The sequence below is a fragment of the Verticillium nonalfalfae genome (genome assembly GCF_003724135.2).
Source record: "Verticillium nonalfalfae strain VnAa140/NRRL 66861 chromosome Unknown scaffold_148, whole genome shotgun sequence".
NCBI lineage: Eukaryota > Fungi > Ascomycota > Sordariomycetes > Glomerellales > Plectosphaerellaceae > Verticillium > Verticillium nonalfalfae.
Window position 1 is genome coordinate 11,758 of NW_021167373.1, and position 22,963 is coordinate 34,720.

Here is a 22,963-nt window from a genome sequence, read left to right on the forward strand (position 1 = left end):
TTCTTCCTCCCATCCTTCTTCCTCCCATCCTTCTTCCTCCCATCCTTCTTCCTCCCATCCTTCTTCCTCCTATCCTTCTTCCTCTTACTACCTCAATACACCCTTTACACAGTCTTTATACGAAAGCTTCATTACCGATCTATAGGTATATACACGGAAATGAAACTATTCTAAGCTAGATAATCGCTAACTTGAACCCAATAGCCTACACTGGAGCATACGAAACTTGATCAAAAGCTGATAATGGACATTCGGAACGAGCTGACACGCGACTGGCGACGACGGGGTTTCCCCTCCGTCCCACCAGCGGGAGTATCGTTCTTTATCGAGACCTGCCATGCTCTTCATTCGGGCTTCGGCCCCTACGAACTTGAGGGCATGATTAACAATGCAATTGTTATAACTGAGTCCCACCTGAAGCGGAAAGGTCTCAGCGATAGCACTAATCTAGCCGGTCTCGAACCTGGTCCGGTGACGAGCTCGAGAATCCGGGACCTTCTCGAGAAAATGGACAACACTATCGAGTCCATGCAAGTACATTACCGGAACGAACATAAAAAGCTCGTGGAGCTCATGGGGGGGATGCCGGACGTGTCTCTCGAGGAGGTGACTAGAAGACTGGGGAAAACCGTTGACGTAACGGAGAGCCAGCTTCTCCATGAACAGCTTGGAATCATCAACTTCGAGAAACAAGTCTCTGCGAATTACAACATGCCTCGGGCCTGAAGACGCTGAGGAACTCCATCCGGCAGACACTTACCGACCGAGCTTATAGAGGCAATAGCTAGTAGGTTCTCTAAGCTTAAGGCTAACCTAACGAGTATTATATTCGAGGAGGGCGCTAATAGTTATACTAGTTACCTATAGTATAATTACCCGCCTTCCGATATATACTTATAAAACTACTTTATCTTTTAATAGATAGCTTCCCTAGATAAAGCTTTTTAACTTTACTTTATTATCTTATTCTATCTTATATTATACTCTAGGGCTAGGAGAGGAGAGGAGAGAGGGCGAGGAGAGGAGAGAGGGCGAGGAGAGGAGAGAGGGCGAGGAGAGGAGAGAGGGCCAGGGCCAGGAGAGGCTTATAAAGGGAGATAAAAGCATTAAAACTAAGCAGGGTAAAAAGATATAGCTTAGCGATAAGGTAATAAGGAGTAGCTGATCAAGGAAACGGACATTAGCTAGACTCGTTATGAGGACCCCCAAGGGATAAACATTATCAATCCTACACTATATATTCAAAAACCTATCTTAATCTCAAGTGACTGCTTCGTTGCCCTGATCAGTTAAGGTCATCACTGGCCCTACTTCAGTATGTCTATGTCATGAAAGGTATCAGTTGTCATGGACGTGGCTAAAAGGCCGATATGCGATCATAATGCCCAATGCCAGGCTATGTTATGCCGGTATCTAGTCAAGAATGCCTGTACATTCATGTCAAGTCACAGTCATTACCTCTTCATCGTGTTTGCTCTGCGGTGACTGTACATGTCTCACGTGTCATGCTTGGTGGCAACAGAAAAACTTGGTCTATCATTAAGTTGATACATCTATTACACTCAACCACCGACGCTGCCATCACACGTTTATTTCGCAATTTCCACGCCGCCTGTGGCACCCAAGGCCTTCTTGATATCGCCGTACAGGGCGAACTGACCAGCAGTGAGAGTACCGACCATGAAGAGACGGGTGGGGAGACCGGCGAAGGAGCCGCGGACGCCGAGCTCGCCGGCAATCTGGATGAGGCGGGAGACGGTGCCCTGGCCGGGAGCGCCCTTGGACTTGTTGATCTTGGACAGCATGGTGTCGGCGGGCTGGGAGACGACGGCGGCGGCGAGACCGGCGATGAGACCGGAGGCGAGGTTGACCTGGGTCTGCTGGCCGGAGGAGAGGGTCTCCTTGGGGTAGGCGCGGAAGATGGACTCGGCGACCTTCTCGTAGACAACGAACTTGGCCATGGTGTAGGGGATCCTGGATTGGGTCAGTTTCTGGTTGTGATTCGGGGCTCATGCTGAAGTGTGAGGGGGGGTGGACATACTGCTTGAACAGGATGGGACCGAAGCCGGCGTAGAAGGCGCCGAAGCCCTCCTGCTTGGCCATCTTGGTGAAGCCACCGATGAGGCCGTTGGCGTAGGTGGGCTCAGAGACGAGACGGATACGGGTGGCCTCGAGGGGGCACAGGGCGATGTCAGCGAAGAACTCGCCGGCGGCGGCGGAGGCGAGGTAGACGGCGGTGCGGTTGTTGGAGGCGGTCTCGTAGCCGAGCAGGTTGATGCTCTGCTGCTTGAAGAACTCGTAACCGCCGAACTTCAGGGAGCCCTGGAGGAAGTAGCCGGCAAAGGTAGGGCCGAAACCGGTGAGGAGGGCGAGGGGGCCCTCGTTCTGGATGACCTGCTTGAAGCTGCCGATCATGCCACGGTTGTAGGTGGCAGGGTCGAGCTGGATACGGGTCTTGACGCTGTTTGTGGCATCGTGTCAGTCGAGGTGATCAGAGAGAGGGGAGGGACGCTACCGCTGCCGGCGTCGCGTCGCGAGGCCAAGCCAATGGCTTGCTGTTGCGAGCAAGCACGCCGGCCGGTGCGCGACACGGCCAACATCGAGGGAGCAGAGGGAAAACGTACACATCGACGGGCGTCAGGGCACCGTGGGTGACGGAGCAGCCAATGGCACCAGCCAGGGCAAAGCGAGCGTAGAGGTCAAAGCCGGTGGGCGTGCCAGGGACGGCGGCGGCCGCCTTCTGGACGACGGCATCGACCTTGGCCGAGCCGGTGGATGTTGGTGCGGAAGCCATGGTAGCTGTGATGTGTGCGTGTTCGCGAAGAACGAGAGAGAGAGCGGAACGATGAATCGAAGGACGGAGTGGAGAGGAAGGAATCACGAATGCCGCAACGAAGGGGGGATCGTGACCTTGAAGACTGGTGGATGGTGTGGGCTGGGAGGAAGGATGTTCGTGGAAAGGAGCAGGAAGTGACCCCGGCCAGGAGAAAAATGTGAGAGGCCTTTTTTCTGATGCTGGCGCATTGGCGGCGGCTGGGCGGCCTTTTCCTGGCAGTGACCACTTAGCCTGCAAGGGGCTCCACTGAAAAGATTGGCTCGGGAATACTCGGGCTATCCGGCGCGTCCGATCGCCCCTTCCGCCATTGAGCGCCTCCCTTCTGCGCCGTTAGTCATCGACGATAACGCCGATAAACCTCGAACCTCGCGCGGCGGACTGTCAATGACCCGGCATGCCCGTGCACCCGGCTTAGCGTCTTTATTTGGGCCCTCTGCACTGCAGTAGCATCCGAAGCTGGCCGGGCAACGTCATTTTCCACCGATGTCGTGATGTACTGTGACCGAGGCTTCGTGCATGCCTCCCTCGGCCAAGAGGTGAGGATGACAGAGGGAGGGTGCGTCTCGCCGAGTCGAATTACGACAATGTCAATTACCCACCAACCTGACAAACTATTCTATCATAGAATCCCTACGACTTACTTTCATATAATCTCTACGTAAGTCGCTGTCAGGAATCTCGACCCATCAAGTAATACAATCCACATGTACCCAATGCGAAAAAAAAACCATACCAGCCAGCGCCCAGACAACGCTGTATATCCAAGCCATTATGTACAAAGATGACATTCCAAGCCTTTTTTGACACGGGAGAAAAAAAAGAAGAAAATGACCAAGACAAAGTAGACACCTAACCATGGTGGCCGCCTCCCTCCAAGTCTGTACCCCCGTTCATGTCATGGCCCCCGTCAAAGTAGCCACCGAGGACGTCGCCAGGAAGGTACTCGAGCCACTGGGGCATCATGTCCCCCGGCAGACCGAGCGAGCCAATGTCGACGGGGTTCTCGTACGTAACAACGTCTCCGATCGGATTCATGCTGTGGTGGCCGAAATACGAGTAGTCCCTCTCCGTGTAGGCCGAATCATACATACTGGCCGATGCGTGATGGCCCGATCCCGGAGTCGTGCCCGTGAGCAGTGAGCCGTCATAATCCGACGTCTGTTGCGACGAGGCTCCGTACGAAGGGTGTGCAGTCTGCTGTTGGTGTTGTGGCGCTGCCGTTGCTGCCTGTCGATACGACGGCGCGTAGAGTGAGGACGGCGGCGCTTCCGGCATGCTCTGGCGGATGGGGTCGTACATGTGGCCCGACGACGTTGAGCGGCTGTTCTGCGCGAGGGCGTGATGGCTCGTCGGTGCCGACGATACGTGGGGCTGAGCGGCGGCGTTCGCCTGCATGTTCTGGTACATCAGTGTGAGGCTTGAGTTGGGCGAGTTGGTGGTCCCCGTCAGGGACCAGGCAAAGGGAGGCGCACTCGGCGATCCCAAGCCTTCGAGCCCCGAAAAGGGGTCCAGCGATCCGTGGCGTGTTCCCTTGGTGCTTTCGTACTCCTCGTTCGTATACGTTTCGCAGTCCCAGATGCCCTTGGACTTTTGGTCGAGGGCTGTCAAGATGTACTTGACACCGCCCCAATAAGCACACAGCTGCTGAAGCGAATTATGGCAGCGCAAGTAGTTCTGGTTCGCTGCCGAGGCCAGGAGCGAGTGCTTGGCCGAAATCCTGGCGCTGTCGTTCGGTTTGCCCCTGGGCCTGTTGCCCTCAGGGGGCGAGGTGGCCCTGGACGGTGGTTGGGATGTGTAAGCCATGGATTCCATGAGGAAGGCGCACGCCGCAATGTACATCGGCTGCGATGTAAAGGGGTTGCCGATGAAGCTCGTGGGCCCGATGAGTTCGGCAAAGGAGAGAATGTCAGCAATCGTCTTGGCGCTCGACATGGACAGCTCGCGACTGTTGGGCAAAAGCTGGTGGGACCGGTTCAGCGACCCAAACAGCGTGAGCAATGTTGGCTGATGCAGGATGATGATGAGGGCGTGAAACCAGAAATGAACCAGAATAAAGGTCGTGCCCTGGTTGGCTTTGAGATATGCCTTGAAATTGCTGACGTTGAAATGCAGTCTTGGGTCCTGGTTTTGGTAGAGCTTCGTGAGCTCGCTCTCCATGTGTGCCAGCTTGGCCCATTTGTCCTGCGTCAGATCTTTGGCGTGGTGGATGTTATTCAATACGTCGGACACGCGGCCGTAAAGATGAATGATTCGTGTTAGTGTTGGGTACGGCGCGGGCCAGCCCGACGCAGGGTGTATCGTTGGTGCTGGCAGGTCAAATTCGAAATCATCGTCGCGGAACGTCACCGGGCGTCCCGTGCCAGACGAGATCTCCCGGTCGAGCATGAAGACGGCCCAGAACGTGTCCATCCTCTCCTGCTCCACTTCCAGTTGTTGAGCACGGCTGACCGAGGCCTCGTCATCCGCAGCCTCGCTGGACTCGATGCTTTGTCGGCTCCAATGGCGGAGGTACCATGGATCCTTCTCGCCTTGGTACTTGACGCCCACCACCTTCTGCAAGCCCAAGTCGACAGCCATGCGAATGGCGAGGCCGAGATACATCCAGAGGGCACTGTCCTGGTTCGCGCCGAAGCCCTCATAGGCCATCATCAGCAGCGCCTGGACGGCACCCACAGACGGCGCCGGAAACGTGTCGACAGTCGCAGCCTTGGCGCGCTGGGCATACTGGACGCCGTAGTCTGACCTGGGCAGCTTCCCATCCCGCGCGATCTGAGGATGATCCGAGAACCGTGCCGACAGGGCGCACACGGCGTCAACGAGGATCGCCTCGACCTCCTTGCCCTCCACCATCCGTGTGAACCTCTCTTCCTGCAGAAAGGGAAAGTTGCAGCCCAGGTGAACGAAGAAGATCTTGACCAGATGGAGGATGAGCGGCGGCACGGGTTCGTCATCATTGATGTTGTAGGCCGGCAGAGCCTCGACGGCCACCTCGGCATCGGCCAACACGACGCCGTCTATGCTGAGACCTCCCTGGGCTGCGGCGGCGGCGGCACCCGCCGAGCTGGGTGACGCGGCAGAGGTAGAACCTGCGGTACTGCGCCGCCTCTCGCGCACCGAGACGACCATCTGCTTGTAGCCGGGGACTATGGCCGTGGGGCCAAAGTATCGAAAATAGGGCACTCGGTGTCTCGCAGGCTTCCCCTTGTGGTGCAATATCGGCGATCGGCTGGCGTTGCTGCGATTGTCTTCGGAGGATGGCGCGTTTGGTCGAGGACCAGCAGACTGGACAGCGTGTTTCTTGTTGTTCGCCTCATTTTGCGTCGACGATAGTTGTATGAACTCGGGCGGGTGCATGTCGGCGAGCTTTCGTCTCGGGCTCGGTTTCGTTGGCGGGTTGCGGCTCTCGACAGGCGCCACCTTGCTATCGCGCCTGGGGCCTCGGTCCTGCTGTGCGTCCTCTGCACCGTCTGCCTCGTCGTCGTCGTCGTCGACATCCTCTGGTGCATCGTCCTCGGCATCGTTTTGCGCTTCGAGACCCGACGCCGCGGCCCCGGCACTGCCTGCCTTCTTGTCAGGCAGCTCGGTGTAGCCCAGACACTCGTGCCCGTTTTTCGTGCACGTCGAGCACGTAGGCCGTTCGCCCGCGCATCGTGTCTTTCGTTTTCGACATGTCAGGCATCTGCGCACCACCGAGGATTCCCATCAGCAAAGACTTGTCCCATCGCTGAGTTTCGCCCCCCTTGTATGTCGTCATTCAGGCGAGGGAACATGGTGGGCGGGCGGGTCGACGCCAAACTTACGCCGCGTTGATCCGCCGCCGTTTCGACGGCGGCTGTCCCTGGTTGTGAACGAAGCGAATCTGCTTCGGTGGCGGCGCGGCGCTCATGGCGGCTTTCTCATTGTCTCGTTGTTGACGGAGGAGAGGGATGGTGGCGGGAGGGAATGGGCTTGGTTCATCGTCGGATCGGCGGTTGGAGGAGTAGCGGGCCAGCCCAGCACACTTTCATGGAGCTCATCCATCGTTGGTTGACAAGAGGGGTGGCCTCTTTGGTGGGGTCGTCGTCGCCTCGGTCCCCAGAAGTAACGAGTTCGCATCGGTCCGTAAGGGGAAATCGCCCTGTGTTTACCGCCGCCCCCCTCCGCACATACACACACACCGTCTCGTCGCGGATGCTACAGTACATCGGATGGTTCAGGGCTCTATTTGCCCACTGTGGCCCTGCTGGGCTTGGGGAAGGATACCCGGGATGAATTGCCTTGCCAGATGTTCGTGTCGTGGCAAGCAGGGGCCAGAGCGGCCTCGAGCGCCATCGTCAGTTTACACGCAGCATGGGGCACCCGAACGCGAGGGCAAATGACAGTATACATAGTTGTGTGTGAAAACAGAACACCCCAACCACCAAACGCCGCCCGTCCTGCCGTACCCAGAATGCCGCGCCCAAACTTCACTTCACCCCCATGATTACGCCGCTGAACCCACCCCCTGCCAAGCTAGCTTATGTCAATGAGCATCCTGCTGTCCCTGCAACCTCATTCATGATCCGATCAATGCCCCTCGCCCCCAATATGTACAGCCATCGAGTGCCCTTGCGGCTATCAACAGACTCATTACCCAAAGACGATCGTGACGCCCATGTCCTCGCTTACCCGCCTCCAGAGATCCCCGCCGTTGCTCATGCCGGCGGATAGCATCGTCTGATGCTGTGATAGGCGGGATTCGAGATCACCCTCGGCATCCATGAAATCGGACCGTCGCCAGACCTCCTGGACAATAATCCAGCCCCTCTCGATGTTCGTCATGCCCTGCCGGCGATCAATTGCCACGAACGCGTGCCGCGCCATCTCGCGATCTTCAGGGGTCATGGCCTCGCACGCCGCCACGAACAGCGGCCACAGCAGCGCAGCCATAGGCCCGGCGTGCGACACGGTAGCAACGCAGTGTTGCAGGCTTGCGTGCGCATGGCACTGCACTCGTGGGTGGTGTCGTGGGTGGCCGTGGATGTGGCGATAGAGGTGCACGAACGCACTCTGTCGGTGTGCCAGCGCGTTGTGAAGGATGCTCTGGAGGTGTGCTTGATCGGGTGATTCGGGCACCGTGCTTCCGAAGCCGTCCGCGTCGCCGGCCATCAGGTCGTCCACGGTGAGGCCCCCGGGCAGCGTGGGTTGCCAGTTCTGCAGGGCCGACTCGATGGCGTCGGCAGTCGTTTCGAATTCAGTGCGGAGCACGGCCAGCTTGGGCCCGTTTGACTCTGGCAAGGCCAAGGCGGCTTCCAACTCCTTCTTGAGCGACAGGAGGTTTGACAAACGATGGAGTATCGGCCAGAGCGAGGCGGACAGCCCAAGAAGAGTGTCAACGCCGTTTTGCGACGAAGGGTCGGTCGGGTCCGGGTTCGAAGAGGAGTTGAGGGAAGCGGCTGCTGGGGCTGTGGAAATGGGTGCTTTGCCAAAGGAGAGGGCGGCAATGACGTCGTAGAAACGGAAAGCCTGAGATCGGTCAGCAACAGCCAAAGCACAAATGTAGTGTGATCAACGTACTCGCTCAAGAAACGCACTTGTCGCGCTGGGTGGTTGGTCGTTCTGGCTCATAATGGTCATGGCACCCTTGAGATGACCATCAACGATATTCGAACGCCCGCGCTGGACCAGCTATGGCCATGTCAGTTTTTTTTTGTGTTTTTTTTGGAAGCAATGCCATCTGGTCTGGAGTACGAACCACTTCAAAGTACACTAGCAGCATGATGGCGGCCAGTAACTCCTCCCGGTCGGCCTTGGGTCCCATCTCAATCAGTCGAGCGAGGCCCTGGATGGCCTGGTTGTGAAAGTAGAGCGACTTCTCCTCGTGCTTGCCACTTCCGCGGTGCTCCAGGTGAGCGCTCGACAGAGCATAGATAGCATTTTGCACCGTCGTGCTGCTGTAACAGAGGGGCAGCACCAGTTGCTGGAACGGGTTGCCAGACTCGGTCTCGCGCAACACGATGAGATGCGACAGGACGTTGGCAAAGTGGTCAACAAGGGCACGCCTGTTGGCGCAATCAGAGAACTCGCTGAAAACCGGCATCAGGAACTCCAGATGCGGCGGGCTCAAGGGTGCCGGTGCAATCATGGCCAAGTCGGGATAGCGTTGGGCGCGGGTCACCGCCATGGTCGGGGGGGCAGGGCTCATCCGGACAATCTCTTCGTCGACATCTTCTTCCACTTCTTCTTCGATGGGAAAGTCAAAAGGCATATCCAGGGGCGAGATCAGCGGCACATCCGAGGCGGCGCTCCAGTTGACATGGAGAGAACTGGCCAATGCGTCCATGTCGTCGGCCACCGCTTCGTCTGAATCCCCCTTGGACGACGTGTCGTCGCCCTGTTGATATTCTAGGTGCTGGCTGTCGCCGTACAGAGACGGACGGCGCAGGTAGCGTGATTCGAGATCGAGACCCTCGCCCGGGGTCGAGTCACGCTTCTTCCGCTGGCGCGGCTTCACGGCTTCATAGGTGCAATCCTGGCTACGCTCCGAACAGCGCGAGCACTGTGGACGTGTTTCGTCGCATTTCTTCTTCTGGATCGAAGAGTCAGTACGTGGAATACACTTTCTTGGGGTGTATCGGCTCGGCGGTTGTGGCGTACCTTCTCCTTGCTTTTGCCATGTGTCAGTACGAGGGAGCAAACGGCGGGGACCGGGTTGAAGCTTACCAATATGTGCAACCTAGAGGTGCAAAGAAAAGCGTTTAATCAGTATGCGCTCCTTTACCAGATCGCATTGTTTCACGGCATCGAGTACGTTGTGTACCAATCTCGCAGCGCACGACATACCTGCTCGGGATCTCCTCTTCGGCGCCTTGGGGGCGGCAACCTTTGTAAAAAGTAGCATGTTTGGTTGGATGTGACTGCTGCCGGTTGCCAGCAGGTCACGACATGACGTTGCGAAGGTCGTTCAACTTTCGTGGACAGGTCTTGAGAGTTCGTTCAGGTCGGTGGGCGAGGTTGAGGAAGTCGGGATCTGAGGAGGCGTCGAAGGATTTGAGTGGCGGAAATGGCCCAAGTCAAGACAACGTACGTGGTTGGCACGCTGCTGCAGGGTTCCTGAGCAGAAGGTGATAATCTGGGGAAGCCGAGACGAGGGGGTCTCTGGCGGTCTAAATGTAGGGCTAGTGCGGAGCGATGTGATGCGAAAAGGAGAGTGAGTGTATGGTCTTGGCTTGCGGCGTCGTAGAGAGGGGGCCAGGGGATGGTCGAGGTATGACGGGTGTGGCTGACAGATTCGTATTGGATGGTACGGAAACTTCGTGATGGAAGCCCGGTCAAGGTTCGTTTGACGTACTGGTTCGGGGAAAAGGGCGAAGAGTCGGGGGCGGTAGTTGGAGATGTCGAGGAGAGAAAGACTCGGCTTCTGCAAGGCTTTGAGGGAGGGGCGTCGGCATACCTGACAACGCGAGGGGGGGGGGGGTGTAGACCAAGGGCAAAGGAGCAGAGGGCAAAGGACAAGATGAACCCGGGCCTAGCAGGTCAAGGGCGACGACTGGCCGGGCAGGCCATCGTGATTTGTTACTGAGCCCATGCCGAATTGAAAGTGAGAGTGTGAGTGCACGAGGGGGGCGCGCCAGGTGGAGAAGCTTTGCGGGGTTGCACCATGAGACGGAACCTGTGGGGAACCAGGGAAGCACAGCGGTTGGCTCTTAGGCGGAGGATCCGCCCATGAGTCAAGCACATCAGCGCTGCTTCGACGGTTCCATCTCTCACAGACCATGCAAACCCGCCCACAGTGACCCCTTCTTGTTTATTGGGGGATTGAGCAACCCGTCTCCAGACCCTGATCGGCGCCGTACTGTAGAGTGCCTGGAGACAGCCCCAAATACGCACTGCGAGTATGCAGCGGCGAGGAGGCGAAACATGGTTTATGGTTCGGCTCGGTGCGCATCTGTCGACCGAGGCATCGGAGAGGGGAGTAAAGGCACGGAGCAACCTGCCTACCTTAGGTCCCTAAGGTAGACAGGCATGTACCGACCCAGGAGGCATGTCACCAACAACCCACAGCGCCATTCATCAGTGGTCAGTCATAAAACAGCCAGGGCGTGACTGCCAGATTTGTCACCCACCGAGCCTAGCTGCATCGTTCAGAACAGTGACCGCCTAGGGATGCCTGACCACCTGGAAAGGCACAATGACAGGAGGAAATAGATGTCTGTGTTCCCGGTTTTTCGGACAACCGGCTCGGCACCGCAGACCAAGTCAGGTGCCTGTGACTGATTCACAACGCACTCACCCACCGTGTGCTAAGATCCCAAACAGGTAGCTGCTCTGCTCAGGTAGGTAGGTGGAAGTGGAATGGTAACAGATGGTAGCCTACCGAGGCGAGGGGACGCACGGGTCAGGTCGGTAAAGCCTAGTAAGGTTTTAGAGCAAGACAAGCGTGCCTAGGTATGGTAGTAGTGCTGGTGCCAGTGGAGGCTCGCCGAGTTCAAGTGCGGGCCCCCTCTGGACTGGAGCCTCGAGCCTTCAGTGACGGGAGGAGGGGGGGAATGGACGGAGCATGTCCCCGCAGACCCCGCACCACCCCAAAGGACGTGCCCGGCACGATCAAGATCAACACAGGGCAGGTCCAGGCTGCGCATCGTTTTCCCTCCGCTGACTCGACCTGACGACGACGACAACGACAACGACGACGACAACGACAACGACAACGACAACGACAACGACAACGACAACGACAACGACAACGACGACGACGACGACGACGACGACGACGACGACGACGACGACGACGACGACGACCATCACCAGCGATGAACATCGGCCATCTCTCTGGGTGAAATGATCGTTCGATTTGAACCCCTACTTGTCAGAACCACATACGGGATCGCTGAACGCAATGCCCTGCTGTTCGTTCTTGCCACTTTTTGACGATTCTTCTCCATGGCCATACTGATGAGTAAGTATATAGGGCCAGCTCATGCGAAAGCCATCACAATGCCCGTTGCAATCGCGGCATGATTTCCGATTACGTTGTATCTCTCAACATCTCAGACAGATGAGACCGCATCATGTTGCCACGAGCGTGGAACCTCCTGGCGAGGCGCTCTCATCGTCCAGAGCACCAAGTTGACAAGCAGACAAGCGTGCGCCGCACAGCATTTGGCCGAAGATGTGTCTTCCCCAAAGATTGTTGAACCTTCCGCGTCCCCAAAAACGAGATCCATGCCTTTATTACCTACGAGGATGGCCCCCAACTCTCCAATCCTCGTCATGTTCGCTCTCCTGCACAATGGCACCAGATGCAGCTGCGATTGGCCACTTTCCCATGCGCCCTCCAAGAAATGTCGCAATTCCCCCCGAAGGAGCCCGAATCAGCATGTTGTGGGACCATGGGCAAAGTGTGAATGCCTCATCGAACATGGCTCCTCAATACGGCTATCGAGACACGACTTCACGTGCCATCTTGCGCGCGCAGTGTCACCCTATTGTCGATCACGCTGGCCGCCTGCTGTTGGTTGGTGCTGTCGCGTCGTATCCCCTTTCAGCTCATGGTCGCGTCTTGTCACATTCTGGTCTTCTTCAGTAGATTTCAGATTCGATTTGTGGGACTCAAGACTACACGGCGCCGGCAAAACTCGCCGACACAGATGATCATTCGATTCCTACGCTGTCACTTAATCGTCGCTCAGAGCCTTGACCAAGCGGCAAAGCGAGATTGTGGGATCCGTCTGACCGTCAGCCCTGCTGAAAGGAGCAATCGCAACCAAAACATCCTGGTCCTTTCCCTTGCATGGTACCGCCAACTGACAGTCTCGCTCATACGTGGTCCGGTGTTGGGCTCAGCCCCCAGCTTCATGCAGGTTGCTGCTATCTTCGACACCCTCCCACCAGACACTGCCCGACCCAACTTGCCAGCTTCACCAACATAGCAACCCGTGAGCCTCTCCAGTGTCACATCAGCGGTACAGCCTGGCGATCGCATTTCGGCATCACGCGTCCCTGGATCATATAACGGATGCGACAGCCTGGACTAGGTGTTCCAGCGGCTATCACTCTCTTCAGCCTCTACCCCGCAGGCCGACCACCTGTGCGACCTCAGCTGGGCCGCAGCCTTGTGCGACCTTTGGACGCTGTTACTCTGGATCGCTCGAGAACATTGGGTTCGCCAACCGCTGCGGGAAACCATGCGACACTGCTCCATCTGCGCCGTGATCTCTCTGGTCGCATTCTATGCAGGAGGTTCTAGCGCCTTGGACGTCAAGAAGAGAGACGGTATTCACAGAGTGGAAAAGATACATGTGACGATACTCGACAACATCCAAAGGAGAGATACCACAGCCTGCCCAACGAGCTATCTGTTGTGCCCGAGCAGCGCGAGTGGCGGATGTTGTCCTGAGGGGTTCGGTTGCGCCACCGATTCATGTTTTGCGTCCACAAGGGCACCACAAACATGCCAGGGTCGAGCTGGCTACTATCCATGCGCACCAGATCTTGAAGGTATTTGGAGCAGCTATATGCGAGTGCCTGGCTTCTGCTAACATTTGGACAAGGTGGGTGCTGCCCGGAAGGCTATCTCTGTCAACGAGGGGCCCAGTGCGTGGTCCCGGATGGCGTTTCGTACTCGCAGTCATGCCCAACAAACTATTTCCTCTGCCCGTCGTCGTTGAATTATGGCTGTTGCCGCGACGGCATGGGTTGCGCAGCGAGTGCCTGTTATTCCACCGAGCCTTCTACGTATAAGATTACGAGGACAGTCACGACTACGAATGCGGATGATGAAGAGGTCACAGTGACGGAGACTGCAACAACCGTTTCAACGCCGTCACAGCCAACAGTATACCCGACCGGTGCGATTGATCAGGGCGACCAACAGGTTGTCTTCAAGTTTTACCCTACGTCCCTGCCCAAAGTCGAGCCCGAGGTGACTAAGGATGATGATAACGGCGGCAGTGGTCTTTCAACAGGAGCCATCGTCGGCATCGTCGTTGGTGTCGTCGGCCTCCTGATCATCGTGGTGGCCGCAACATTCATCATCCTGCGTCATTTGAACAAGGTCGTCAAGACAGTGGTTGAGTCCCAGCCGGGAACTTCGACCGGATCCAGAGCAGCCAAACCAAAGCCTTTTGTTTCCCAGTGCCGGGTCGCTGATAAGCCTACGCCATCCGAGATGACCAGTCCACGACCTTCAACCCGCAGACTCGACTCAGACTCCAGCGGCGCCATCGGACTCGGCGTCGGTGTCGGCAGCCCTGGCTACGCATCACCCCCTCTGGATACTCCAAGCCCAAATGCGCCAGCCGGCTACCAGGCGGTGCCGACGACTTCCGCGGACCGTCACGCTAGCTACGATTCCACCTTTCAGGGTGGCGTCGGTTACTTTGACATGCCCTCGGAGCAAGAACGTCGACGACCATCTCAGCAGTCGGGCATCTGGCCGTGGCCGTCGGGCGCGCAACCGCAACGCCAGAGCACCGACTCGCAGACCACGCAACAAGCGTACGCGCAGGGTCACGGACGTCAGTGGAGCAACGCCAGCGAACAGAGCAATCCCAGCGATATGGTTTCGCCCATTCATCAGCATTTCGGGGCGCAAGAGCTGGATAGTGCCAACGCCATGGTGCCAGAGCTGCACGCGCAGTCCGCTCCATCGACTTACCCCCCGGAGTCACCGGTAGACCCACGGCGCAGCATGGTCAGCGCAATGAGCTCGACCGTCGCATCGCCGCGGCAGCCAGCACCTCATTCCCGAAGGCGGAGCGGTGAGGGGAGAACACACAGCGACAGCGTCACGGCCGCTCAAGCGCCATTGAGTGTCGTCACGGAGGACACGGAGTTGATCGGGCACTACGGGCCGCCGGATTCTGTCGTGGGACAGACGGCCGCCGGGCATGAGGAATGGGTCCAAGAGATGGCGGGTTCCCAGGGCTGGGATCAACCACAGCAACACAAGTAGATCGAGGGCTGTCAAAGCCAGCACATGACGGCATTTTGACTAACACACATTGAGGTTTGGTTAAGTTCTGGGGCGTTTACTAGGTGACATTGGTCAAGCGCCACATATGAGGGAAGGGATGTATTCGTTGACGATCTTTCTCGCTGTAGCAATGGCCCGAGAGGAATAATTGCACAACACATCGTGCGCTCGTACCCGACGTAAAGCAGTTCCCCTCATTTCGGGTTTCAACGCGTGACCTGGTCATTTAGTATTTTGGCTGCCTCATGACAATGGGCGGGAAACGATCGCAGCAGGTCGTGGTCGTTGCCTCGAGCGTGATGCTCCATCATGCAAAAGCCTCTCTCGTAATGGAACAACAAGAACGAGAGTACAGGCTTTGCGGTTCTCTAGAAAGCATGTAATCATCTGCTCCACCGAAACTCGCTCGCGCCGCCTCGCTCCCGACCTGTCAATACACAAGCACCAAGGAACCAAGTCTTGGCCCTCGCTCGTGCCCCGGCGTAATACCTCGCATGGGTCGCGGGGTCTGGGGTAAAGCAGCAGGAATTTGCCCGGACCCGGACCGACTCCAAGGGCTAGACGGGCTACCTCATGTCGTGGGCCCAGAGGAGCGGGCTCGACCGATCGGGTGAGCTATTGGCGCAGTTGTGTGCCTGGCTGCGGCAGAAAGAGGGGGGTGCGGGAGGGCGAAGGACCGAGAGCTGACCGTTGCTTTCTCGCATACACACACTCACACACAGATGAACGCACATCCTCAGGGCAATGTATGCCATCTCGGAGAGAGGGAGACAGAATGGACCTCTGTTAAGGCAAGGTGAGGTCATTCCGGTCTGTCTAGTTTGGCCCCGCCTCCTTTCCCCCCCTTCTTTTTTTTCTGCTCCCCTGTCCTTGTTTCCGTTCGTCCAGACCGTTTTTGTTCAATTTTCACCTTGTTAGATTCCCTGCGAGTGCTTGAAGGGGAGGAGAGGGGTATGAGTTATGAAAAGAGGTGCCGCCCTTGGCATGCGTAGCAAGTCGGCTGTTTTATTTTTGCCTCCCCCCCCGCCTCCTTCTTGTCTTTGACGTCCGCTCACGTCCCTGTCGTCCCTGATATCCGACATGCCTTTCCGTCGGCTCGGCGAGCGGGTGTTCGGGGAGCGGGGTGAGCGAACTTGTGCCTGGCATGGACTGGGGGGGGGAGGAGGGCGGGGAGAGGGAAGGGCATTGCAGTTCGAAGCGGCGAGGGTATTCATTGAGTGGTGGTGATTTCGGTGGTGACTGCTCCGTGGCCACGACGGGGATCCCTGGGAGGGTGGGCCCCTAGGTGGCAGGAGAATGAGCTGGGGTGAGCAGGGGTGTGGGGGAGGGGGAAAGATTGTCTATCTCCAGTCTTGTCGCTGTTCTACCGGTTTGTTTGCGGAGTCTAAGGGGAAGCTTGGCTTGGGAGTGCGGGGGAGAATCGATGCCGAGACGGGGTAAATGGGAGGCGAGATGGAACGGCGGTGATGTGCCGTCCTGAGTCGTCAGTCTTGAGTCTTAAGATTGGGAATCTGATGGGTTTGCGTCGATTGGTCCTGATGAACGGGAGTTGTGCTGCTAGTATGACGCTGGACGGTCGTGTGTTGCCTGGGCCAGCACTAAGTTCACGGTATACGCCGCTCCATACGATTGGCAGTCCCCTGGTTGCGTGCTGGTGATCCATATTATAATGCTATGTTCAAAGGTCATTGAGGATGGAAGCAAGTATGTTTTGCTATCCTCAGCTCCCTTGTCAGGGCTGCATGGTTGGATAAACTACAAGGCAACACATCGACACTGCACCCACGGAGTCGCCCATCGTCTAACACATACCCGATCTCGCAGTCTGCGTAAAGTTACCTCCCTTAACCCTAGGGAACTCTGCCCCAGAAGATGGACCCTCATTTCGAATCAACCTGTCTGGGGTAGATCTTGAGTCGACACAAGATCCGGGGGCAGGAGGAGAATCTGGGGATCACCGAAAGCCCACCAACCCCATCCATCACACAGGGTCGGTCCCGTACGCATTGCGGCGTCGCAAGAGGCTTGGAGCTAGGCATTGAGATGCCGCGGACAAACAGACGGTAGATGGTGAGGCTCTGCCATGTCCACCTTGGTGGGGGGAGGACAAATTTTCCGTTCACACAGATGGTCGCCTAGAATTGCCCAGCGCCGCCAGCCATGTGCCTTTGAGACCCCATAGAACCCAAGCCTCACCTCAGCATCAGTTAGCCCAGGCCAGGCCGCCGAACGTGGTGTCGGGTCAGCCCCAGCCGGGCGGACGAGCGGGTGTGAGAGGAAACGACGCCGGTCGCGAGACTTGATGCGAGATGTCGGCTGCCGATGAATGGAGGAACGATAGATTCTCCGCCCCGCCCCAAGAAAGCGAGTGGGTATCGTCGCCATGGCCTTGGAGGCAGGCATACGTTGCGTACGGGACACGGCATGCCCTCCCTCTCTTTGATGAACAGCAGATGTATACGTACACACATCGTCGGCTAGCCAGGTACAAGGCCCAGCGCAGACGGGGGCCAGGGTCGGCAAAGTGGACTGGACCGATCCAGGTTCGAGCCGTGTCAAGCATGCGCCTCTCTGCGCAATGGAGTCACTCCCGATGCCTTTCCATCGCAGCAGGTCCCTTTTTGCTGCTCAGTCGGATGTCGGAAATGCATGTCAACCGTCCTTTTCGACCTCCCCCCTCCCGCAGATGTCGCTCGCCCTCGTTTGGCGGATTGCTCAGCTTCGAGCAAGACGTGCACGCACGTGTTGGTACGCCGCTGGAGCCCGCCAAGCGGCAGTGGGCGACGGACGAGGATCCACGGCAGGGTAGAGGCGAGGGCCGTGGCCCACGTGCAGCGGCGGCTCGCGGGGGCTGGGGGCGCAGTGCCTGTGTATCGTCTGTGTGCGGTGCCTGTGCCTGGGGCCTCGGTAGGGGAGGGGGCGACTATCTGTAGGTCTTCGGAGATGAGCTGCTGTGGTGTCAAGAGAATCAGGAAGATCTGTCCGAGGAGCTATTGACGAGAACCCCCTCGTCGCCTCTGGGGACTGTTCGAATTGCTCGGCGGCAGGCATTAAGTACACCAAGCCTTTCATCGCCTAACAGGTGCATGGGCAGCTTTGAGCGACAGAAATTCGTGGGCGACATTGTAAACAACGTGGTGTGGCCTTCTCTTTCGACTGGTGTCGTGACAACTGCCAATATCGGAGGGCGGCGATGTCATCTTGGCATGGAAGCATCGCAAGGCCGACGAGGCGTTATGGGCGTTGTCCATCAGATGCCATCCACGTGCGAGACGGCCGCGATCGCATCGCTCCATTGCGCGCGCGCCTACAAATGACAGCCATTGAACCAGGCGACACCCGATGGCGTGGATATGACGATACCGGAGGGCTGGCCATATCCGTTCAATCAGTACACTCGATCAAATCATTCAGTCAATCAATCAGTCAAGCCAGCCAGCATGATGCTGTCTTCATGGCGCGCCACGACCAAACGGTCGACGCCCTCCGCCCGTATCAGCAAGAGAGGCGCCCTTTGGAAGGTCAGAGCTGCCTCTTTCGGTGAAGCTCGCCCAGCCCTCTCAACCTCTGTGCGTTGGGAACGAGGGCGGGCACAAGGCGGGCGATCCACAGATTAAGGCCCTGGGCGACTGGAGGGGCGGGAGGGGGGTTCTCTCTCGAGGGACGTGAGTCGTCGCCCCCGGCTACCGGCTGTACTACTGATCAGCAGGGTCGAACAGTGCTTGTCGACCTTCCAGAACGGCCCAAGCTCGAGGCGGGTGAGCAAGTTCGAGGGTGTCATAGGTCCTGGGCAAACAAGGTGAAGAGGAGAGGAACTTGATCCTCATGACTAAGAGACGAGGCTCTCAAGCAACAGGGCAACATCATGGTGTGTTCACGTTCATGATGGCAATCAAATGCACGCGTTGCAGGACATGGTTCCTGCGTCTGTTTTTGGTGGCACGTCGCACACGCGTACGTCAGAAACGTGATAACGTCGTAGCATCTCTGCAGATTGGCGATGCGAATGACAGGTAGGCAACCGGGATTGATCGATGAAATGGTACGTTTTCCTTGTGAGCTCGTGTTCTCGCTCTATTGTTCTGGTTATTTGGCTATTCTTCAGGGGCTTGTCAAACAGTGGTGGGTGACACTAATGAAGCATGACAATGTGCCGAAAGTGTAAGTTAATATCACGACCTTATTTATTGCCCCTCTTTGCGAATACGTGACGACCCGGAAGCTGCGTCAGGGAGCCTCCAGGGGCGCCTTTGAACGTTCTTCAGGCTCTTCGGGCTTAGTCGTATCCCCCGAAGCCAACGTTGAACCCCCTGGGAGAAAAACCGTTGCACAGTGACTGAATCGCGCGATGAGGCGTTCGTTAGGGGCTCCAGGGCCCGTCAGGGAAGCAAGACTCGTCGCGGCAAAACAAGTCCCGCTCTCGTTTAATTCAACCGGCTAGCTACATCGTTATAAAGTTCAATGTTAGCAGCATGTTACGTGACGGCAAGGCCGGATAGAAAGATCCTCGGAGGGCATCACACATCTCAGCTTTGGCAGAAATTGGAGGCAGGGCAAATAGTCGCTTGACGCTGTTCACAGCACAACATCTCTCAACCCAGAGACTCCAAAACTGGCTGCCATTCAATTCAGCGAAACAATGACAACACCCGCCAGCGATCCCCCTCTGCAAATCACTGCTTCAACGGCATAAGATCGGCTCCGCCCCAGCCAACCCAATCGGTCGGTCCCATCCAGGCAAGGCAAGTCGTCCAGGGAGGGGGGGGGGGCACTTCAGCCATCTCGGGAGCCGGGAATCGTCGCCTCTGGCAGCAGCTTGTTGGCGCTGCTGTTGAGCCGTGCCTATCTGCTTGCTTGCTGCCTTCCGTGTTGGACCTTGGTCCCCCTTGGCCTCTTCACCCCCTGTCTCTACCTATTACTTTTAACCACCCCCAGGGCCAAGACCTGCGGGACGCCTTCTCCTCACCTGCGCCGCCTGCTTTCCCCAGCTTCCTATCCGAATGAAGAGCAGACTGTGACGTTGCGCGGCCTGCGTGGTGGCTTCGGGGAAAATGCCGCGAGGCAAGAGAATCTCCTCGTCCCTGCACAACACAACGCTAGACACGCGCGGCGGATGAAGAGCAACGGAGAAGGGCAGACATTACGGGAAACGAGAAACGGTGACGATGATTTTAGCCACTGGCGCCGCAGCTTGCAGGCACGAGCACTGGGTTGCCCAGGCTGGTGCGCTGTTTTTACCGTCCCGGGATGAGTTGAAGGCACGTGTAGAGGCTTTCCAGCATCATCATCGCAATAAGGAGTACATCAATTACGGTTGTGGCAGACACGCACACGCTATGCATGCTCTTGTCGAGTCAGCTTTCGGGCACCTGGTGTCTTTTATGCCTCGTGGGCCAACGCCCGTCATATTTGTCTCTCTGCCCGTTTCTCCGACTCGTATGAACCGGGGGTAGCAATTGCACTTCACAAAGCCAAGCAAGCAAGTTTATCGTCCGTGTCGGCCACCGCCGATCCAGGGGACGCGGCCCAGATAACAATGGGATTTTTTGTTCGACACCCATACCCCAACCTTCACGCTATCGACCGAAGCCAGGTCCGAATAGGCAGAACAAACGGGCCGCTCGCCGTGCGCCTCCATGGACCTCCCCCCTTGGCAAACGGGGGGTTGCAAAAACGGTAGACCAAAGAGGAATCTTGACCCACGCAGCGCATGCCAAGCGGCACGTTGCCGACAAGGAATCGATAGCGCCGACTGGTACAGATTTTCGCTGAAGAAGCTGCCAGTGCTTGTGTCACCGAGGTCGGGAGACAGCCAAACCCGAGGCCAGCCTTCGAAGAACTGGTCCGGCTTGCCGCTATTTCGCACGCCGTCCAGGCACAGCCAATGCCGGGAGGAGTGGAGGATCCTAAGCAGCGGTCCGTTTTCCCTTCTTCTTCCCTTCGTGTGGACGGCGTCGACTTTCCGTTCGCCTCTTCGTAAACCGTTTGCACAGGAAACACACAAGTACACCACCCCTGGATCAAATACTAGGTTGAACCTGTAGACCCCTCGGACTAGACCCGGGCCAGGAATATGTACCCTGTCGATTCTTTCCAAGCTTCCCCGCCCGTGATAAGCGGCCGAGAGAGCGAGAGGAGTGAGCGAGAGAAGCAGGCCAAGCAGAACCCCCCCTCTTCGCCCCCCCTTGGGCTAGGTCTCTTTCTGGTGTCCGTGAAGCGGCCGAGTACCTTGCCTGAACCGACCTACCCCCCCTGGCCTTAGCCTTTCGCCTCCCCCCAGATCCCATCCATCCGCCTGCCTCGATGTGGCCCACCCCAAGCGCAACCAATCCAACCTGCCTCATGCGGATGTTCCGTTTGCTGATAGGTGGGAGAAAGGTCCCAGACTGGGCAGTACGAACCGTTGGTTTCTCCCAGGAACACACGCCTCGAGAACCCGTCCGCCGCCGTTTGTACCGTTGTGGAGAGTACGCTCCCGCCCAGGATGCTACTCACGCCGTCCGGTGGACTCCCCTCCACCCTTCCCACCACCACTTACTCCCCCCCCCCTGGACTTCAACCCCATGTCCATGCATGGGTTGATGATGGGCTGGGCTCATCGCTGTTCGGGCTGCTCATGTCTGCTTGCTCGCTCGCTACTACCATAGTGTACAGTCAGTCTCTCTCCGCTTCCTCCAGTTCACCCGTCGACCCGCCGGCCGCCGTCTCTCGCCCACCCAACGGGTCCACGAGGGAAGGTGGTGGTGCGCCTCGTCCTGGGTGTGTGCTGCTCCTCCTGCTCGTCTCCTCCATCCATGGTCCTCGCTCTCTCTCCATGACCACCCCTGTCACGGCACCGGTTGATTAGGATTATATATGGGCAGCTCGCAACCCGCTCCCACACCACCCTTTTCCTTCTCTTCCCTCCATCACCGACTTCCTACCAGATCAATCTTCAAGCCAACCTCCTTAGGACCTCAGTCGATCGACCTGCCCCGTGTCAGCATCACTTTCACCCAACCGTCAAAATGAAGGCCGCCGTCATCCTTTCCCTCGCTAGCCTTGCCTTCGGCTCGGTCCTCGAGCAGCGTGCCTGCGCTGGCAACAACTGCAACCGTCAGGTCACCGGTACCCGCGCCGGCCTCCTGCCCCTCACCGCGCGCCAGGCCGACTGCTCCAGCTTCCAGCTGACCGTCGTCACCCCCTCGCCCACGTACGTTTATGAGTTGCCTTTTCCTTCTACTCTCTCGAAGATGCACCGGTCGAAATTCTGCGGGAGCCAGCAAGAGGAGGATATCAAGAGGGGAGGTGGCATGAGAGGGACAGGGAACCGCCCAGACGTGGCTTCACAGGACATCGGGAGCCTCTAGATCACGTTTTTTCTCTCAGCAGCAGACAGACTTTCGAGGAACCGAACAGAACACTAACACACATCGCAGCACCGTCACCGTCACCGTCACCGAGGAGCCCGCCGCCAAGCTCAAGCGCAACGTCGTTGAGGCCCGCCAGGCCACCTCCGTCCCCACCAACGTCCCTGCCTACGCCTCGTCTTGCGACGCCGTCAAGTACGCCTCTGCTTGCGACTGCTGGGGTATCACCGCCGCCGTCTCCACCGCCCCTACCCCTACCGTCACCGTCACCACCACCGTCGACTACTGCGAGGTGAGCATCATCCCGTCATCGTGACTCCCCCTTGATGTCGACCCAGCAAAGCTAACAACCGCCGCAGGACCTGTAAACGGCTCGCCCGTCGGTCTAGTGTTCGAGATGGAGCGGAGCGGGTGAGAAGTCTCCCTTGCGGCCCACGCCTCTCCGGCCGTTGTTCATATGAAACCTCGGAAAGGGGGTTCTTTGGCTCGGAGGGTTGTCGTGGGATGTTGCAGCGGGGATGGATCACACGGGGGGGCAACTGGTGTGGTTCGAGAATTGTTACGATTGCAAAGAAAAACAGTTATGACCTGAATTAGCGAACGCTGGGCTCTCCGCGCGACGAAAGGCTTCACAGGCCGGACTCGGCGGATCCGCGATCGCTATTGATATCACATTCGGTGTAATGATTATACAAAAACTAATTCACCCACCTGTTGCCTTCTTTTACATATTGTTTCGCATTTGCATGGCTTGCTGGAACGAGTTCTGCTGAGGCGGTCACTTACAGTGTCAAGCTCATGATATGACGATGACGAAAACTGTTGTGAAAGTGCTCAAGAAAG

General features: G+C 57.6%; 6 protein-coding genes across 6 annotated transcripts; 3 read left to right on the forward strand and 3 right to left on the reverse strand.

Moving 5' to 3' along the window:
- Positions 1 to 1,589: 1,589 nt before the first annotated feature.
- On the reverse strand, positions 1,590 to 2,794 carry MIR1 (mitochondrial phosphate carrier protein; the record flags this gene model as incomplete). The annotated part of the gene is made up of 3 exons (XM_028636286.1): positions 1,590 to 1,974; positions 2,042 to 2,461; positions 2,625 to 2,794. The coding sequence occupies 3 exons, from the start codon at positions 2,792 to 2,794 to the stop codon at positions 1,590 to 1,592; spliced, it is 975 nt and encodes a 324-aa protein (XP_028491426.1).
- An 891-nt stretch (positions 2,795 to 3,685) lies between these two features.
- On the reverse strand, positions 3,686 to 6,722 carry D7B24_002071 (uncharacterized protein; the record flags this gene model as incomplete). The annotated part of the gene is made up of 2 exons (XM_028636287.1): positions 3,686 to 6,392; positions 6,637 to 6,722. The coding sequence occupies 2 exons, from the start codon at positions 6,720 to 6,722 to the stop codon at positions 3,686 to 3,688; spliced, it is 2,793 nt and encodes a 930-aa protein (XP_028491427.1).
- Positions 6,723 to 7,444: 722 nt separating this feature from the next.
- D7B24_002072 (uncharacterized protein) lies at positions 7,445 to 9,695 on the reverse strand (the record flags this gene model as incomplete). Its single annotated transcript, XM_028636288.1, has 4 exons — positions 7,445 to 8,320; positions 8,372 to 8,482; positions 8,550 to 9,383; positions 9,615 to 9,695. 4 exons carry the CDS (start codon positions 9,693 to 9,695, stop codon positions 7,445 to 7,447), a joined length of 1,902 nt encoding a protein of 633 aa, XP_028491428.1.
- Positions 9,696 to 9,857: 162 nt separating this feature from the next.
- D7B24_002073 (uncharacterized protein) lies at positions 9,858 to 11,611 on the forward strand (the record flags this gene model as incomplete). The annotated part of the gene is made up of 2 exons (XM_028636289.1): positions 9,858 to 9,877; positions 11,422 to 11,611. The coding sequence occupies 2 exons, from the start codon at positions 9,858 to 9,860 to the stop codon at positions 11,609 to 11,611; spliced, it is 210 nt and encodes a 69-aa protein (XP_028491429.1).
- A 1,876-nt stretch (positions 11,612 to 13,487) lies between these two features.
- On the forward strand, positions 13,488 to 14,750 carry D7B24_002074 (uncharacterized protein; the record flags this gene model as incomplete). Its single annotated transcript, XM_028636290.1, has 1 exon — positions 13,488 to 14,750. The coding sequence occupies one exon, from the start codon at positions 13,488 to 13,490 to the stop codon at positions 14,748 to 14,750; it is 1,263 nt and encodes a 420-aa protein (XP_028491430.1).
- Positions 14,751 to 21,778: 7,028 nt separating this feature from the next.
- Positions 21,779 to 22,488, forward strand: D7B24_002075 (uncharacterized protein; the record flags this gene model as incomplete). The annotated part of the gene is made up of 3 exons (XM_028636291.1): positions 21,779 to 21,963; positions 22,190 to 22,412; positions 22,480 to 22,488. 3 exons carry the CDS (start codon positions 21,779 to 21,781, stop codon positions 22,486 to 22,488), a joined length of 417 nt encoding a protein of 138 aa, XP_028491431.1.
- Positions 22,489 to 22,963: the final 475 nt, after the last annotated feature.